Source organism: Poeciliopsis prolifica, unplaced genomic scaffold (genome assembly GCF_027474105.1).
Source record: "Poeciliopsis prolifica strain line A6 unplaced genomic scaffold, Auburn_PproV2 SCAFFOLD073, whole genome shotgun sequence".
In the NCBI taxonomy this organism is placed as follows: Eukaryota; Metazoa; Chordata; class Actinopteri; order Cyprinodontiformes; family Poeciliidae; genus Poeciliopsis; species Poeciliopsis prolifica.
The window spans coordinates 587,997-607,622 of NW_026562448.1; the positions used below are offsets into that span (position 1 = coordinate 587,997).

The 19,626-nt window shown below is 49.7% G+C and overlaps 2 protein-coding genes across 2 annotated transcripts; one reads left to right on the forward strand and one right to left on the reverse strand.

Annotated features, from left to right (window-relative positions):
• Positions 1 to 247: 247 nt before the first annotated feature.
• On the reverse strand, positions 248 to 4,185 carry LOC129352178 (ras-related protein Rab-8B). Its single transcript, XM_055021046.1, has 8 exons — positions 3,858 to 4,185; positions 2,317 to 2,377; positions 2,065 to 2,125; positions 1,921 to 1,998; positions 1,763 to 1,852; positions 1,611 to 1,676; positions 1,434 to 1,484; positions 248 to 1,343 (listed from the first exon to the last, which is right to left on the reverse strand). The coding sequence occupies exons 1-8, from the start codon at positions 3,979 to 3,981 to the stop codon at positions 1,254 to 1,256; spliced, it is 621 nt and encodes a 206-aa protein (XP_054877021.1). The 5' UTR covers positions 3,982 to 4,185; the 3' UTR covers positions 248 to 1,253.
• Positions 4,186 to 7,004: 2,819 nt separating this feature from the next.
• LOC129352179 (katanin p80 WD40 repeat-containing subunit B1-like) lies at positions 7,005 to 19,547 on the forward strand. Its single transcript, XM_055021047.1, is given in 21 exon segments — positions 7,005 to 7,218; positions 7,664 to 7,761; positions 7,847 to 7,977; positions 8,215 to 8,332; positions 9,016 to 9,116; positions 9,364 to 9,405; positions 10,606 to 10,689; positions 10,853 to 10,968; positions 11,359 to 11,430; positions 11,497 to 11,647; positions 11,732 to 11,900; positions 11,903 to 11,921; positions 11,994 to 12,139; positions 12,704 to 12,733; positions 12,736 to 12,753; positions 12,955 to 13,019; positions 13,087 to 13,272; positions 13,341 to 13,490; positions 13,561 to 13,637; positions 18,462 to 18,725; positions 18,792 to 19,547. Coding segments are annotated over 20 exon segments (2,121 nt in total). The 5' UTR covers positions 7,005 to 7,218; positions 7,664 to 7,721; the 3' UTR covers positions 18,934 to 19,547.
• The last annotated feature ends 79 nt before the right edge of the window (positions 19,548 to 19,626 follow it).

Consider the following 19,626-nt stretch of genomic DNA (forward strand, 5'->3'; position numbering starts at 1 on the left):
CAGTGGTACCGGGATCCAGCAATCAGCCGGTTCTGGAATCCGCACCACAGATGAGCCGTGTGACCCTGATGAAACTTTACGCTGAGCGTCTCTGAAACAACCGGGTCGGGTTTCAGGTTCTGCTCTGAGGACGACCTCTGACCTCCACTGTCTGGCTGATCAGAACCACAGTGTTTGTTCAGTTCTCTCAAACAGAACTTTGATCCAATCAGGCCCAGCTCTTCATCATCATCATCTGACACCAGGAGACACTTCAATACAAAACAAGTTTATTTATAAAATCCTTCATGTTACAATACAGTTAGAGGCTTTTAATCTGAAAGTCAGGTACAAAAATAAACTCGAGGAACTTTGGACACAGCCGGGTTCTCCGGATCAGTTGCATAGCCGGTTCCGGTTGGGTTCTGCTGACCTCAGACCAGCTGACGGGTCAGAACCTCCTCATGTAAACCGATTCTCCACAGGAAGCTGAAACATTTCAAGTTTCACTGAAAACTGCAGCACTTCCTGTCCTGAGACAACTGAAGACAGAAAACTTCAAAATAAAAGCATGAAAACAAACCGAAGCTGCTTTGAAATGAAACCCTCATGCTCACAGCTGCCATTTTTAAATCAAACATGGCCGCCCTGCTGACCTTCCTGGAAACGGCTTTAAAGGGACGGTTCACACTTTGTCCTTCAGTGTTCGAACGCGCTCAGTTTGAACAATCAGCAGGAACACAACGAGCTGGACGAAACTCCTCGGCCTAGTCAAAGCCCAGATACTGAGCTCTTGCAGATGCTGTGGAGTGACAGGAAGTGATGAGGGGACAGTGACTCTGAGATGGAGACAGGAAGCTTCTCCTGAAGGGATTTTATCCAGACAGACCTGATGTTGGGGTGTGCTAACCTTTCCCTGATTTGAACACTTTGATCTACTGATTAGTTCCTGTGTTTATTTGGACAAAATCCCTTTAAATTCTGGAGATAAATATGAAAGATTAAACATCTATAAGTGAACATGCTCTTAGAGCGAGGCGCTGGACAGCAGACAGGAAGCAACAATTTCAACTGAAACTGAGCGCGCTCAGATGACCAATCAGGAAAAGAAGGACTGTCCCTTTAAGTGTTTCTGTACATGTAAGCAAGCTCCGCCCCTAAATAAGCCCCACCTCCATCATACAGAAAATCTTTGCCAATTGCTATCACGTGTCAAGGCAGCCGCCATCATAACCTGGAAGGAGGAGGAGCCACAGTTGGTCAGGAGGCTCCGCCTACAGCAGCAAACACCTGAACACGCTCTTCTTAGAGAGCGGATCTGAGATCTTCACCTGGCCACCTCCACCTGCCGGGCTCCCCTCGTTCTGCAGAGAAAACAGAATGTCACGGAGGACTGGAAATACCTGGAAATACCTGGAAACACCTGGAAACACCCGGATGTTCGGTCGACTCACCATCTTCCTGTTGAGGCGGCTCATGATGTCTCTGGCGAGAGTCAGGAAGCCCTGAGGAGACGAACCCAACGTTTTCCACAGGTTCATTTAACCACAATCAATGAATCGGTTCCAGTCGGGTCGAGTTCTACAGCAGAACCAGGAACCCGACCGGAACCCGGTTGGGTCTGGACTCACCTCCTCCACATTGATGCTGGACTTGGCGCTGGTTTCCAGGAACTTGATCCCGTAGTCGATGGCGAGCTGAAGGACAACAGAACCACATGTTCAGAACATCACCGGACCTATTGGGTTTGGATCCAGTCATGTGACCAGGAAGCTCCGCCCACCTTCTCTCCTCTCTCTTTGGACACCTGCCTCTTGTCGTTCATGTCGCACTTGTTTCCCAGGATCATCTTCTCCACGTCCGCCGACGCGTGCTGCAACACAAATATGGGCGGGTGGTCGAACTGATCGATGACATCATCAGCGGCAGGGCAGAGCCTACCTCCTCGATGTTGCGTATCCAGTTCCTGATGTTGTCGAAGGATTTCTCGTTGGTGATGTCGTACACCAGCATGATGCCCTGCCGCGAAAAACAGGAAGTGACACGCTGCACCGACCAATGGAAAGGGGAGGGGGCGTGGCCTACCATGGCGCCTCGGTAGTAGGCAGTGGTGATGGTCCGGAAGCGCTCCTGACCCGCCGTGTCCCTGGGACAGAACCCGACCCGGGATTAATACGGGTTAGTGATTCCGAACAGATTCTAGTTCACTTAACTGATCCACAAACAATGAATCAGTAGAAATCCAGAACCAGTTGCTTGGTTCCTGGTTCCGGATCAACTTTCTCTGATCCAGAACCAGAGAAAGTTCTCCCAGACCGGTTCCAGACCGGCTCTCACCAGATCTGCAGTTTGATCTTCTTCCCGTCCAGCTCCACGGTCCGAATTTTAAAATCGATTCCTGAAACAGAGGCGGCACCATGAGTCAGGTGTGTCAAACTGAAGGTCTAGGGCCAAATCCGGCCGACCTGTAACCGACCTGAGGCCCTTCACACCCAAAAGGACAGAATCAGAACTTCATCCTAACAGCTGCGTGATCAGACATCTGATGTTAAGCATTTAATCTGAATTTAATCTCAGGAACAGTTCTGCTCCGCCCGCCTGGCAGCTGGAGGTGCATAAAACAAACCTCCCTCGGCTATTTTTAAAACACAAACGTGACCAAACATCACTTCCTGCCTCAGACGAGGAACTTCCTGCTCCTGCAGGTCCCATGACTGAAACCAGAACCGACACCAGAACCTGCTCTGTTCATCATCTGGGTCACAAAGAAAAAAATGGTTCTGCAGAGATCCACCAGAACCGGTCAGAACTTCTGAGACCCACTGCGGGCCCGGTTCTAGTTCTGAATGGTTTCTGTTCCGGTTATGTGACGGTCCAGCTTCCTGTCACATGACCTGCAGAAACCAGTTGATCCAGAACCGCTTTGATCCGGTTTAATCTGAGCCGGGTTCTTGCTCCGCCTCTGAACAGGAAGTGAAACTGAGCCGCTTCCTGTCTGTATCTCTTAGCACGGCTGAATATGGTTTTGATCTGATTCTGTTTTGTATCAAGGTTCTGACCCAATTCAGGGTTCCCTACAGAACTGGTTCTAGTCTTTGTTGAATGTTTGTGTTCAGAACCAACCGGGTCTGGATCAGCACCAAGTTGTTGAACCCGGTTCTGCTGAACCAGAACCCTGTGGGAAAATTATTCACGCCCTCTGATTAACACCACTGGACCGGTTCTGACCCGATGGAGTCCAGACTTTGACTAGGCCACTCTGAAATCTTCATTTTAATGCTGGTGGGTTCTGGAAGTTCAGCTTCGGGAGGTTCTGATCTGGTTCCATCGGGTCCAAAAGTCCACATCACCATACCACCCTGATGGACTGCAGGTTCTGCTCCAGATGGAACAGCACCAGAACCACCAGGACGGTTCTGGTTGATGTGAAACGGGTCTTTGTGTTCTTCTGGATCTCTGGTGACCTTTGACCATAGCTGCAGAACTTCAGATGTTCTGGTTCTGGTTCTTCTGGACCTCCTAGACAAGTTTCTGTCAGCCTGCTTGGTACTGCCAGTCTGGTTCTGGTACTGGTCCTGGTTCCGGTTGGTTTGGGTCAGCTTCTGTTACTTCTAGTTGTTTTTGTCTCTTTTTACATTTTTAATTTGAAGAACCTTGAGAACCCAGAGACGGGCCCACCGAGCCTCCCAGAACCACAACATGACGATTCTTTTCAGGCATGATGAACTGAACTGGTTCAGGAGAACCGTTCCAGAACCGGTTCAGTTCATCTGTCTGATCAGAACATCCTGATGGTGATGAAGCTGAACATCATCACCATCAGGACTGGTGGGACGCAGGTGGACTGACGTCACAGAGCCGGACCGGACCGGACTCACCGATGGTGGAGATGAAGGTGGCGTTGAAGGCGTCCTCGCTGAAGCGGAACAGCAGGCAGGTTTTGCCCACGCCGCTGTCTCCGATCAGCAGCAGCTTGAACAGGTAGTCGTAGCTCTTCGCCATGTTCCGGTTCGGTTCGGCTCCGGTCCGGATGGGCCCGGCTCTGCTCCGCGAACCTCTGCTGGACCCGCTCAGATGGACCGACAGAGAAGCAGGAAACGGTTCGGGATCAAGTGTTCCGACAGCAGACCGGATCCACTTCCGCTTCTCTCATTTCAAAATAAAACAGTCATTTGCTGAGCTGTGCTGGCTCCGACCCGCCTGGAAGTGGACCAGAACCGACAGGTCTTGTGCGAAATTCGGTTCCCCTGTGAAAATCTGTTCCCTGCGTCGGGAGCGCGCATTACAGCCAGAGAGGCGAAAGAGGATCTGATCATTTTCACGTCGCTTCTGATCGATTTCTCGGTAAAAACCAACTAATACAACCATGTCAATGTTGTAACACTCAGTTTAATTTGCAGCTGTTGTTTAAAAAAATTGTAAAATAAATAAATAAACGAGGTCTTCTGACGCTGTTTTGTGTTATTGTAAACACCAAGAGAATCGCTCTTTCTCACGTAAGCCTGGCAGAAATAAAAGTCAGTCACCAAACACAGTTTTCCCAACACGTAGTGTGTATGTAAAGGTTTTTGTGAATTTGGAAACAGTTGTTCTTTATTCCCCAAGGTTATGGAGTAAGGAGAGGAAATAATGGATGATTCAGCAGCTTGAAATAATCTGTTCCCCCTCCATAAAATGGGAACAAATTATTTTACCTGCAAATGCTTAACTGTGCTTGTTCCTCTCATCATCAACAATAAATACTGTGATTTTGGTAGCATTTGCTCCTTTTTTGCCAGAATTATGGGGGGAACCAAATATTTTAGCAGTTTTACCTGACTGAAATTATCCGTTCCCCTCAAAAACATGGAAACAAATGTATTTATCAACAGTAATCATCAACAGCAAAACTGGCTGTTGGCAAACAGCAAGTTTGAAAACATTTCATCACTATTTGCTCCATCACCATCTCCACCTGCTGCAGCACCTCCACCTGCTGCAGCACCTCCCCCTGCTCCATCACCGTCTTCCTCTTATTTTAATAAAAGGAATAATTTCAGTATCATTTTGTTTTAATAATATACTGAAATTATTCCTTTTATTAAAATAAGATGAAAGCATATCAGTACAAAGACATAAAGTCTTTGTGAGACATATATGTATGATAAAAACTGAAATGCATGTGCATTGATATATATTTATAAGAATTGGAAATCAAATTTACATTTCTCAGCTTGAGTTTTTTTCTGCTGGACAGGAGTCAATGGCAGAGCAGAGGAAGACGGTGATGGACCAGGAGGCGGGGATGGAGTCGGTGGAGGGACTGGAGCAGGTGGAGGTGCTGCAGCAGGTGGAGGTGCTGCAGCAGGTGGAGATGGTGATGGAGCAAATAGTGATGAAATGTTTTCAAACTTGCTGTTTGCCAACAGCCAGTTTGCTGTTGATGATTACTGTTGATAAATACATTTGTTTCCATGTTTTTGAGGGGGAACGGATAATTTCAGTCAGGTAAAACAGCTAAAATATTTGGTTCCCCCCCATAATTCTGGCAAAAAAGAGCAAATGCTACCAAAATCACAGTATTTATTGTTGATGATGAGAAGAATAAGCACAGTTAAGCATTTGCAGGTAAAATAATTTGTTCCCATTTTATGGAGTGGGAACAGAATATTTCAGGCTGCTGAATCATCCATTATTTCCTCTTCTTACTCCATAACCTTGGGGAATAAAGAACAAACTGTTTCCAAATTCACAAAAACCTTTACATACACACTACGTGTTGGGAAAACTGTGTTTGGTGACTGACTTTTATTTCTGCCAGACTTACGTGAGAAAAGAGCGATTCTCTTGGTGTTTACAATAACACAAAACAGCGTCAGAAGACCTCGTTTATTTATTTATTTTACAATTTTTTAAAACAACAGCTGCAAATTAAACTGAATGTTACAACATTGACATGGTTGTATTAGTTGTTTTTTTACCGAGAAATCGATCAGAAGCGACGTGAAAATGATCAGATCCTCTTTCGCCTCTCTGGCTGTAATGCGCGCTCCCGACGCAGGGAACAGATTTTCACAGGGGAACCGAATTTCGCACAAGACCGGCTGTCAAAGTTTACTCTCCTGCTCGGTGTCAGCAGCACACGCTGCTGCTCACATACCCATGTTTCTGTGCGGCTGTTGCCAGGCAACTGAAACTTGAACAGGAGGAGAAACGCAGACATGGCGCTGCGGGTGACGTCACCGTTTCTGGTCCACATGCGCTTCTTGTTACATCTGATCGTGTTTGGCATCAAAGCCAAAGGTTCTGCTGATTCTCATCAACATCTTCAGCCTGGTGGAGCCAAAACCCTCCAGACTCAGTGGAAAATAAAGGACCAGTCGTTTCATGCACACAATTCATTCAGTACGGAGTTTCAAAAAAACATCCACCAAGAAACTGGAGCTTGGGAAGTTCGTCTCTGGAGGATAAACTACAGATAAAAAGCATTTCACCCCGAGTCCCGTCGGTTCTGATCCAAAGCAAATGACTGTCATCGGGTTCAGAACCAAGAACGTTCTGCAAAGACCTGGACTCCTTGTTATTATCACATTTTAATGGAATGAAGTCCCTGCTGGCTCCTCTTAACCGGAACTTTTACTTTGAAGTAGGATTTCTGCTGTTTCCGGTGAATGTGCGCCAGCAGCCACAGGAAACGGGGGCGGGGTCAGATGGGGTCACGTGGACCTCAGATCTGTACTTTTGACGAAACTACTTTTCTTTTTTCATCGAATTAGTTTGATTAATAAAACTTTTGTTTTCTACTGTTGGTGATTGTTAAATAACTTAAGACGAATAAAACAATCGGAATGTAGAGTACAATGAATGTTCTGTCAAATTATATTTTATTTAGATTTAGTTTGTATTTCTATATTTTATATTGTCAGTTATTAGTATTTTAATTAAGTTGTATTAATTAAATAATTAGATTTCCTCCGTTTGTTCGTTGAACTCATTGTCAATAAAGTTGGACAAAAAAATGCTATTTTTTTTCGTCAGCGGAAGTGACGTATAGACTCGGTTGCTAAGCTGCAGTAGAGAGCAAACAGCCTGTCAACAGGCACAAGTGTGGACTCGGAACCTCCTGGATCCGGTTTAACCCGAACAGCGGTACCGCTGCGTCCCGCAGACCCAAACCGGGAGGAGGACTCGTCAGAACCGGTCCACTTTGCTCCGGTTCGACCGCTAGCTAGCAGTTGCTAACCAGCTGGTTACCCTCAGGTAGGTTTACCTGCTGGTTTCCGTTAGAGGAGCCATTGGCGCACCTGCAGTAAACCGACCAATCACGGTCCAACAGAACCGTTCGGTGATGATGTTCTGGCTCCAGAGTGGGAACAATCTGGATCAGAACCTTCCTGACCGGTTCCTGCAGAACAGTCTGGTTCTAAGCAGGAAGTCCAATGTTCACTGACCCGAACTCGAACCAGAACCAGCTGCCTGGGCAGAAATGGGCTCAGTGGCAGAACCAGAACCAGTCCGATCGTTTTAATACGATCTGGACCCGAAACATAAACATCTCTTAGCTGTGAAGAACTTCTGGATCGGGTTGAGGTCTCTAATAAACCCAGACATACAGTCTGGTTCTGTTCTGACCCGGTTCTGTTCTAGCCCGGCTCTGTTCTGACCCGGTTCTGTTCTGACCCGGTTCTGTCCTAACATCCTGCAGGAGGAAGAGGCTCCATGGACAGGTCCTCATGATTTAACTCGGAACCGTTTGTCCCAATATGGCTGCTGCCAGCAGCACCAAGATCTCGTGGCGCCTGCGTGAGTAGAACCCGGAGGAGAGTTCTGATCCGGCCCGGTCAGGATGGGTTCTAGTTCTGAAGCGTGTCGTCCTGTTTGTCCTCAGAGGAGTTCGAGGCCCACTCCAGAACCGTGTCCTGCCTGTCTCTGGGGAAGAACTCGGGCCGCCTGCTGGCCACCGGGGGCGAGGACTGCCGCGTCAACATCTGGGCCGTCAGCAAGGCCAACTGCGTCATGGTGAGACCCGGCACCTTTGGTACCAGAACCCAGCAGGTCCGGTCCGCTCCCCGACAGGGCCGTCCGAGACCAGACATCAGAACATGGTTACTGTTCTGACTGGGAGGCCCGGTTCAGGTTCTGCTGTTAACTTTACAAATGGCTCCCTGAGGGAACCATCTTGGTTCTGAGCTGCTGCTACCTCTGACCCGATCCCTGTTCTGACCCATTATCGGTTCTGACCCGTTTTTCTCTTAGAGCTTGACAGGTCATAAGAACCCGGTGGAGTGTGTCCAGTTCAGCGTGTCAGAGGAGCAGGTTGCAGCTGGTTCCCAGTCAGGATCCATTCGAGTCTGGGACTTGGAGGCCGCCAAGAGTAAGGCTACTTCCTGTCCTCCGACCCGTTACTTCCTGTCCTCCGACCCGTTACTTCCTGTCCTCCGACCCGTTACTTCCTGTCCTACGACCCGTTACTTCCTGTCCTCCGACCCGTTACTTCCTGTCCTCCGACCCGTTACTTCCTGTCCTCTGACCTGTTACTTCCTGTCCTCCGACCCGTTACTTCCTGTCCTCCGACCCGTTACTTCCTGTCCTCCAACCTGTTACCTCCTGTCCTCCGACCTGTTACTTCCTGTCCTCCGACCCGTTACTTCCTGTCCTCTGACCTGTTACTTCCTGTCCTCTGACCCTTTACTTCCTGTCCTCTGACCCGTTACTTCCTGTCCTACGACCCGTTACTTCCTGTCCTCCGACCCGTTACTTCCTGTCCTCTGACCTGTTACTTCCTGTCCTCTGACCCTTTACTTCCTGTCCTCTGACCTGTTACTTCCTGTCCTCCGACCCGTTACTTCCTGTCCTCCGACCCTTTACTTCCTGTCCTCTGACCTGTTACTTCCTGTCCTCCGACCTGTTACCTCCTGTCCTCTGACCTGTTACTTCCTGTCCTCCGACCCGTTACTTCCTGTCCTCTGACCTGTTACTTCCTGTCCTCCGACCCGTTACTTCCTGTCCTCTGACCTGTTACTTCCTGTCCTCCAACCCGTTACTTCCTGTCCTTAGTTCTGCGGACTCTGATGGGACACAAAGCGAACGTTACCGGTCTGGGCTTCCACCCGTTTGGAAACTTCCTGGCCTCCAGTTCCGTGGACACCAACATAAAGGTGTGTGTGTGTATGTGTGTGTGTGTTTCTATCTGTGTGTGTGTGTATGTGTGTGTGTGTGTTTTTGTGTGTGTGTGTGTTTCTGTGTGTGTGTGTGTGTGTGTGTGTGTTTTTGTGTGTGTGTGTGTTTCTGTGTGTGTGTGTGTGTGTGTGTGTGTGTGTTTCTGTGTGTGTGTGTGTGTGTGTGTCCTATCTGGGTATGTGTGTGTTTCTCTGTGTGTGTAATAAGTCTTGATGTGTTTTCTAGCTCTGGGACGTCCGGAGGAAAGGATACGTGTTTCGCTACAAGGTCAGATCTTCAGATCCAGATCAATAGTTCTCTGTGATCCAAGAAGTTGCATATGACCTGATCCAGAACTGCCTGGTTCTATGAAGCAACGTCAGACATTTTGATTCCCCATGTTTCCATAACTTTTTTTTATTACATTCTGAATTTACAAATTCATTATATTTTAACAGTTTATTGGGTCGGCTTTATGATACCGACTGAATAAATGAGAAATATTTACAAAACATAACAAGACAAGAACTTATTAGGCTGAATAGAAATAATAAGATAAATGATGTCTTAAAGTTTCCAGTTCAGCTGCTTTAAGGAAGATTAAAACATTTCTCCATGAAGTGATTTAATTAACGGAGTTTATTATCATAATGTTTTTTTTGTTATAATCTTCATAGGTCATCAGTGAAACTTTAAAAGTTTATCCAGTTTTAAAGTTTAAACGAAACCACAGAAAGTGGCTTTCAGGTCCCACACCGGACTCTTTCTGGACCGACTCAGGCCCTGACCCTAACCCTGACCCCTACCCTAACCTTCCTCCATCTTCAGGATGAAGAGCGGCGCCCCCTGTTGGCTGTAGGTCAAACTACAATAATAAAAAAAGTTCTTCAAACCAGCAAAAAAACATTTTAGATCCGAAAATTTTACATGACCTTTAAAATATGTTTTATAAATATATGCTTGAGTTTTAAAATGTTATGGAGAAGTAGATGGATAAGTTTGCTTCAATTTAAATTTAGGGAAAATGTAAGAAACAAAACAGTTATTTTAGATCTATTGTTTCAAATAAAACAGTATTTCTGGTATTTCTAGTCATGAAAAAGAATTTATCACATGAAAAAAGTAAAAGCAGCATTTTTATTATTTTCATTAAACTCATAATTAAACCTTTAGTTGATCCATTTAGGGCCGCAGTGGAACATCCAAAGAGCCGATTTTGGCCCCAGAGCCACAGGTTGGAGACCCCTGGACTGAACACACCTGATTAGACTTTAATTCAGTCAGAACCCTAACCTGGTTCTGGATGGGTTCTGGAATCAGTGGATCAGGAAAGCTGCTGGGTCAGGTTCTGGATCGGATCGTTTGGATCAGAGTTCAAGTTCTGATAGAACCTGCTGTGGCTCTGGATCAGAACAGTCAGAGGTTCTGCTGTTTAGTGGTTCTGTGCTCCAGAACCGGGTTCTGTCTGATGTCGGCTCGGTTCTACAGGGTCACACAGAGGCTGTGAGGAGTTTGGCCTTCAGTCCGGACGGGAAGTGGTTAGCTTCAGCTAGCGACGACTGCACCGTGAAGGTAAACATCGACCCAGAACCCATCAGAACCACGCTGCTGTCTGAGGAGCTGACCCAGTCCCTCAGAATCCAGCAGAACTCTGACCAGGTTCTGTCACCGTTTCAGTAACTTCAGACAGAATCGGGTCGGTTCCGCTCAGCTGGTTCTGGTTCTGTCTCTGCAGCTGTGGGACCTGTTCCAGGGGAAAACCATCACCGAGTTCAAGTCGCACTCGGCGGCCGTCAGCGCCGTCCAGTTCCATCCCAACGAGTACCTGCTGGCGTCCGGCAGCGCCGACAGGTCCGGTTCCGCTCCGCCTGCAGAACCTCTGTCAGAACCAGAAACGTGTCTCCATGGAGACCAGAGGTCAAACGTTGAAGAGGAAGAACAGATCCACTGTTGATCTGAAAAGTGTGGTGTGCTCCTGACACACATTGATGCTGCTGTGGAACTTGGCCTGTTGCGACCAGAACCAGAACCAGAACCTCCCTGACCTGCTGCTGGATCACAATAACATTCACACCACACTTTTCAGATTTTTATTTGTTAGAACTATAAATCTTTTCTTCCTCCTCATTGTTTGAGCTCCACTCTGCTGGTCCAGCATAGAGACCAGCAGAGAACGGTTCCGATCGGCCCGGTTCTGCTGGGCTGGTTCAGTCGGCTTCACTGTCCTCCCGTCTCCTGCAGGAGCATCAAGCTGTGGGACCTGGAGAAGTTCACCAGGGTGGGCTCTCTGGAGGGAGACACGTCGGCCGTGAGGTGAGTCTCTCAGTCTGGCCTCTGACCCGCCCCATACGCCGCGGTGACCTCTGACCTCTCCTCCAGGTGCCTGCTGTTCAGCCCGGACGGCTCCTGCCTTTACAGCGGCGCCTTGGACTCGCTGCGGGTTTTCGGCTGGGAACCGGATCGATGCTTCGACACGGTTCCGGTCGGCTGGGGAAAAGTGTCGGATCTGGCCGTCTGCAACCAGCAGCTGGTGAGTAGCCCCGCCCCTCCCCGGCGTAGCCCCGCCCCTCCCCATCCGGCGTCTCTAACGGCACCGTCTCTGCCCGTCCCTCAGATCGGCGTGTCCCACCAGCTGTCCAGCGTCTCGTCCTTCGTGGTGGACCTGAAGCGGGTGAAGCGGAGCGGTGGCGCCGTGATCCAAGGCATCGTCCGGGACGACCAGCCGCTCACCGATCCGGCGGAACCCAGAGCGGCGGCGCTGCGGCGCAACTACGACAGACCCGCCCCGCCTGCAGCTCCCACAGGTCGGCAGCGGGGGGCGCCGACCATCTTGGGGTGTGATGTCATGGGGTTAACGGTAGCTGTGATGTCATCAGGATGAAGCGCTCGGACACCGATAGGCGGAGCCCCGACGGAGAGAGGCGGAGCCAGAGCGAGGACGAGGCGGAGGACAAGCAGCCGTCAGCAGAGATCCACAACGCCGACGACTACAGAGAGATCTTCCAGCCCAAACACGCCATCTGTAGGTGGAGCAGAGCAATTACTCCTGGAGAGGCCACGCCCCTTCCTCTGCAGGCTCCGCCTCTCACTCCACTCACACACACCGAGTGAAGCTCTCATGTCTCTGAGTATTCATTACAATCAACTGGATATTGTGGCATCGTGTTTTCCAGACTGTAGAGCGAACCAAACCATGAACCGTTTTAAAACACTGGAAACCTGCTGACGGAAACCGCTGGTTTCTCCGCCGCTGTCGGTTTTCCACAAGGAGGCAGCAGAGGGCAGAGTCCTAATAAATCTGCTGGATCTGTGAAGGACGCAGCTCTGCGGCTCCATTTCCGTCCATATCCATAACCTGCGACTTAAAGCCGCATCATATGAGTTGAAAACATTTCTCTGGTGCCTCCTGGGTTTGCTCTAAATGAGAAGCAGCAGAGCCCCCTGGTGGTTGGATAAAAATCCACAGAAAAGCCACGGGCTACAAACCGCACGGTTCAAAACGTAGCAGCTTACAGTCAGAAAATACCTGTTCTAATTACCTGTTGCTACCTGTTGCTGACCATCCAGGTGTGTTTGTGTCTCTCAGCTCGAACTCCTCCCAGGATGTCGGAGCCGTTTCTGCTCCTCCTGAAGACGGTGAGTCTCCTCAGTACTCTGCTGCTCCTCAGTAATCTGATTACTTCCTTCCCCAGGCAGAGCCTCACATGCCCGGGTCAGGGGTCAGGAGGTGGATTCTGCTGGCCGGTTTGGTCCGATTCAGCAGGAAGAACCGAGCTGTGGTCACAGCCCTTCACAATAAAGCTGGGCTTGTTTGTAACTGTTTCCTGTTCCTGTCAGAGAGCGTGGCGGCCGTCGGCCGGCAGCTGAAGGACATGATGCTGCCGTCTCCTGACAAGCAGCAGGTCAGTGAATGCAGCATCATCTCTGCTCTGATTGGACCGCAGACATGTGACCTCGCTGCTCTCTCAGGCTCCGCCCCTCGCCACCTCCACCCCCGTCCAGAGGGTCGAACCCACAGTGGTCGCCTTCCCCAAGCCGTGTAGCTCCGCCCCCAGCAGCCAGCCTGCCCCGCCCACCAGGCCGCCGCCGTTGCCACGGGTGATCCCAAGCAGCCGCAACGAGCCGCTGGGACTCAACGTGGCCGACTTCCTGCCGGTGAGCTTCCCGTTTCCGCTGAGTCGTCAGAACTTCCTGTTGGCGCTGCTCACTGTGTCTGGCTGCAGTCCCCAGTCGGCCACCGGGGCGGCGCTCTCACCGACGATGGCGCTCTGGCACAGATTAACAAAGGTCACGACACCATGTGCGTGATGCTGAGCAGCCGCCAGCGCAACCTGCAGACGGTCCGTTCCGTCTGGACCCGCGACGACGTCAAGGTGAGCCGCCGCCCACCACAGTAATCTGATTACTTCCTGTCCTGACACTAAGGGCCGTTTGTCTGCGCAGAGCGCTCTGGACGCCGCCGTGTCCATGAACGATCTGTCCATCGTAGTGGACGTCCTGAACATCGTCAACCTGCAGCCGTGAGACACACACAGTCACACACACACACACAGTCACACACACACACAGTCACACACACAGTCACACACACACACAGTCACACACACACACACAGTCACACACACACACACACACACACACACCACACACAGTCACACACAGTCACACACACACACAGTCACACACACACAGTCACACACACACAGTCACACACACACACACACACAGTCACACACACACACAGTCACACACACAGTCACACACACACACACAGTCACACACACACACACAGTCACACACACACACAGTCACACACACACACACAGTCACACACACAGTCAGTCACACACACACAGTCACACACACAGTCACACACACACACAGTCACACACACACAGTCACACACACACAGTCACACACACACAGTCACACACACACACAGTCACACACACACAGTCACACACACACAGTCACACACACACACACAGTCACACACACACACAGTCACACACACAGTCACACACACAGTCACACACACACAGTCACACACACACACACACAGTCACACACACACAGTCACACACACACGTCCACACACACAGTCACACACACACAGTCACACACAGTCACACACACACACACACACAGTCACACACACAGTCACACACACAGTCACACACAGTCACACACATCACACACACACACAGTCACACACACAGTCACACACACACACAGTCACACACACAGTCACACACACACACAGTCACACACACACACAGTCACACACAGTCACACACACACACAGTCACACACACACAGTCACACACACACACAGTCACACACACACACAGTCACACACACAGTCACACACACACACAGTCACACACACAGTCACACACACACAGTCACACACACACACACACACAGTCACACACACAGTCACACACACACACACACACAGTCACACACACACACAGTCACACACACCACACACAGTCACACACAGTCACACACACACACACAGTCACACACACACACAGTCACACACACACACACAGTCACACACACACACACAGTCACACACACACACAGTCACACACACAGTCACACACACACACAGTCACACACACACACACAGTCACACACACACACAGTCACACACACACAGTCACACACACACAGTCACACACACACACCACAGTCACACACACAGTCACACACACACACACACACACACAGTCACACACACACACAGTCACACACACACATAGTCACACACACACACAGTCACACACACACAGTCACACACACAACACAGTCACACACACACACACAGTCACACACACACACAGTCACACACACACACACACACACACACACACAGTCACACACACAGTCACACACACAGTCACACACACAGTCACACACACACAGTCACACACACACATAGTCACACACACACAGTCACACACACACACACACAGTCACACACACACACAGTCACACACACACACAGTCACACACACACACACAGTCACACACACACAGTCACACACACACAGTCACACACACAGTCACACACACACAGTCACACACACACATAGTCACACACACACACAGTCACACACACACACAGTCACACACACACAGTCACACACACACACACAGTCACACACACACAGTCACACACACACAGTCACACACACACAGTCACACACACACACACAGTCACACACACACAGTCACACACACACACAGTCACACACACAAACACAGTCACACACACAGTCACACACACAAACACACACACACACACACAGTCACACACACACACACAGTCACACACACACAGTCACACACAGTCACACACACACACAGTCACACACACACACACAGTCACACACACACACACAGTCACACACACACACACACACACACACACACAGTCACACACACACACACAGTCACACACACACACACAGTCACACACACACACACAGTCACACACAGTCACACACACACACAGTCACACACACACACAGTCACACACACACAGTCACACACACACACACACAGTCACACACAGTCACACACACACACACACACAGTCACACACACACAGTCACACACACACACACACACACACAGTCACACACACACACAGTCACACACACAGTCACACACACACACAGTCACACACACACACAGTCACACACACACATAGTCACACACACACACAGTCACACACACACACACAGTCACACACACACAGTCACACACACACACAGTCACACACACACACAGTCACACACACACATAGTCACACACACACACAGTCACACACACACACACAGTCACACACACACACAGTCACACACACACACACAGTCACACACACACACAGTCACACACACACATAGTCACACACACACAGTCACACACACACACACAGTCACACACACACACAGTCACACACACACACAGTCACACACACACAGTCACACACACACACACAGTCACACACACACAGTCACACACACACACACAGTCACACACACACACAGTCACACACAGTCACACACACACACAGTCACACACACACAGTCACACACACACACACAGTCACACACACACAGTCACACACACACACACAGTCACACACACACACAGTCACACACACACACACAGTCACACACACACACAGTCACACACACACATAGTCACACACACACAGTCACACACACAGTCACACACACACACACAGTCACACACACACACACAGTCACACACACACACAGTCACACACACACAGTCACACACACACACACAGTCACACACACACAGTCACACACACACACACAGTCACACACACACACAGTCACACACACACACATAGTCACACACACACACAGTCACACACAAAACACAGTCACACACACACACAGTCACACACACAGTCACACACACACAGTCACACACACACACACAGTCACACACACACACAGTCACACACAGTCACACACACACACAGTCACACACACACACAGTCACACACACACACACAGTCACACACACACACACACACACACACACACAGTCACACACACACAGTCACACACAGTCACACACACACAGTCACACACACACACACAGTCACACACAGTCACACACACACACAGTCACACACAGTCACACACACACACAGTCACACACACACACACACAGTCACACACACACACACACACACACACACACACAGTCACACACACACACACACAGTCACACACACACACAGTCACACACACACACACACACACACAGTCACACACACACACACAGTCACACACACAGTCACACACACACACAGTCACACACACACACAGTCACACACACACATAGTCACACACACACAGTCACACACACACACACAGTCACACACACACACAGTCACACACACACATAGTCACACACACACAGTCACACACACACATAGTCACACACACACAGTCACACACACACACACAGTCACACACACACAGTCACACACACACACAGTCACACACACACAGTCACACACACAAACACAGTCACACACACAGTCACCACACACACACAGTCACACACACACACAGTCACACACAGTCACACACACACACAGTCACACACACACACAGTCACACACACACACAGTCACACACACACACACACACACACACACACACACACACAGTCACACACACACACACAGTCACACACACACACACAGTCACACACACACACAGTCACACACACACACAGTCACACACACACATAGTCACACACACACACAGTCACACACACAGTCACACACACACACAGTCACACACACACACACAGTCACACACACACACAGTCACACACACACACACAGTCACACACACAGTCACACACACACACACAGTCACACACACACACAGTCACACACACATAGTCACACACACACACAGTCACACACAACACACAGTCACACACACACACAGTCACACACACACACAGTCACACACACACAGTCACACACACACACACAGTCACACACACACACAGTCACACACAGTCACACACACACACAGTCACACACACACACAGTCACACACACACACACAGTCACACACACACACACACACACACACACAGTCACACACACACACACAGTCACACACAGTCACACACACACAGTCACACACACACACACAGTCACACACAGTCACACACACACACAGTCACACACAGTCACACACACACAGTCACACACACACACACAGTCACACACACACACAGTCACACACACAGTCACACACACACACACACACACAGTCACACACCACACACAGTCACACACACAGTCACACACACACACAGTCACACACACAGTAACACACACACACAGTAACACACACACAGTAACACACACACAGTCACACACACACACAGTCACACACACACACAGTCACACACACACACAGTAACACACACACACAGTAACACACACACACAGTCACACACACACAGTCACACACACACAGTCACACACACAGTCACACACACACAGTCACACACACACAGTAACACACACACACACACACACACAGTAACACACACACAGTAACACACACACACACACACACACGCCTGTCTTTGTGGGTTTTCCATTGACTTCCATTCATTTCTGCATCCTGACCCCAACAAGCTTAGTCCTCAATCTGACCCCTGACCCAAAAACAGCCCCTCCCTTGTGTGGAGTGTGTGCGCTCCATCCTTCCTGGGAGCGTTTGGGTCGGAACCAGCAGCTTGTGGTTCTGTTTCAGCTCCCTATGGAAACTGGACCTGTGCACCACGGTTCTCCCTCAGATCGACAAACTGCTGCAGAGCAAATACGAGAGAGGTGAGACACAGCCAGAACCAGAACCAGCTGTTGGGTCTGGGTCAGAACCTGAGTCTGGTTCTGTTTGCAGCTACATGCAGACCGGCTCCACGTCGCTGAAGCTCATCATGAAACATTTCTGGTCTCTGATCTGCGATACGCTCAGGGCGTCGCCGGCGGTGGGGGTGGACATCACCTGGGAGGAGCGGTGAGTCACCAGCGGGGGTCGGCTCGGGGCCGCGGCCCACCGCTGACCTTTGACCTCTGTCTGCAGGCACCAGAAGTGCCGGGAGTGCCGTCGCTACCTGAAGAACCTGAGCAATGTGGTGAAGAACCGGGCCGGCCAGGCCGGACGCCATGGCAGCGCCTTCAAGGAGCTGCAGCTGCTGATGGCGCCGCTGGAGGAGGCCTTGTGACCCGTTCTGGACCCGATCAGAACCGCTTCGGACGGAACCAGCAATGTTTTACTGTTTCAATGTTGGATAAAGCTCCAGAACCGGGCCGGAGCTCCAGAACTGGGTCTGTTCAGTTTGTTTTATTTCTGCGGTTCAAACTTTTTCTAATTAAATCATTTCCAGAACGTCAGAAGAACCTTTGAATTAAACCGGATCAGAACCGTTTGGCCCGGTCCGGAGCCGTTGGCTCTGACAGCAGATCAGAACCGCTGCACCCGAAGGCCCAGGAACCCAAAGCGTTGCAGCATGCTGCCAGCTGATTGGCTTGTTATGTACGAAGCTGCTCCATCATTGGACGGCAGCAATCGGCCGGCTCTTCTGATTGGCCGATAGAGCTGCGAAAGGAAAACACTGGAAGCTCTGCAACTGAAGATTAATCTGGATTATTACTTCATAAACTGTAATCCCAGAGTGGGAATCTGATTCTCTCAGGTTGTTTATAGAAATTCAAAGTTTGTTTTTTTAACTATTCTGACAAAAAGCTGCTGCTGACAGCGTCCAGGTGTCTCACCTGTCCAGGTGTCCGTCTCTCCCACGAACCGCTGACCTGGACAGTTTAGTTTTATTTTGCATAAATAAATAAGTTTTCCTGAGTTTTTTTTTCCATTTGTTGAATGTAGTTTTTTCTATTTAGCAGGTGAATCTGCAGCCAAA

What these genes read in the sequence shown, in the direction of transcription:
- LOC129352178 (XM_055021046.1), bottom strand. Translation starts at nt 3,981, where the DNA reads ATGGCGAAGAGCTACGACTACCTGTTCAAGCTGCTGCTGATCGGAGAC. An exon ending in CCTACTACCGAGGCGCCATG is followed by an intron (nt 1,999 to 2,064) that starts GTAGGCCACGCC and finishes TTTTCGCGGCAG; the next exon opens with GGCATCATGCTGGTGTACGA. An exon ending in GCCGCCTCAACAGGAAGATG is followed by an intron (nt 1,344 to 1,433) that starts GTGAGTCGACCG and finishes TTTTCTCTGCAG; the next exon opens with AACGAGGGGAGCCCGGCAGG.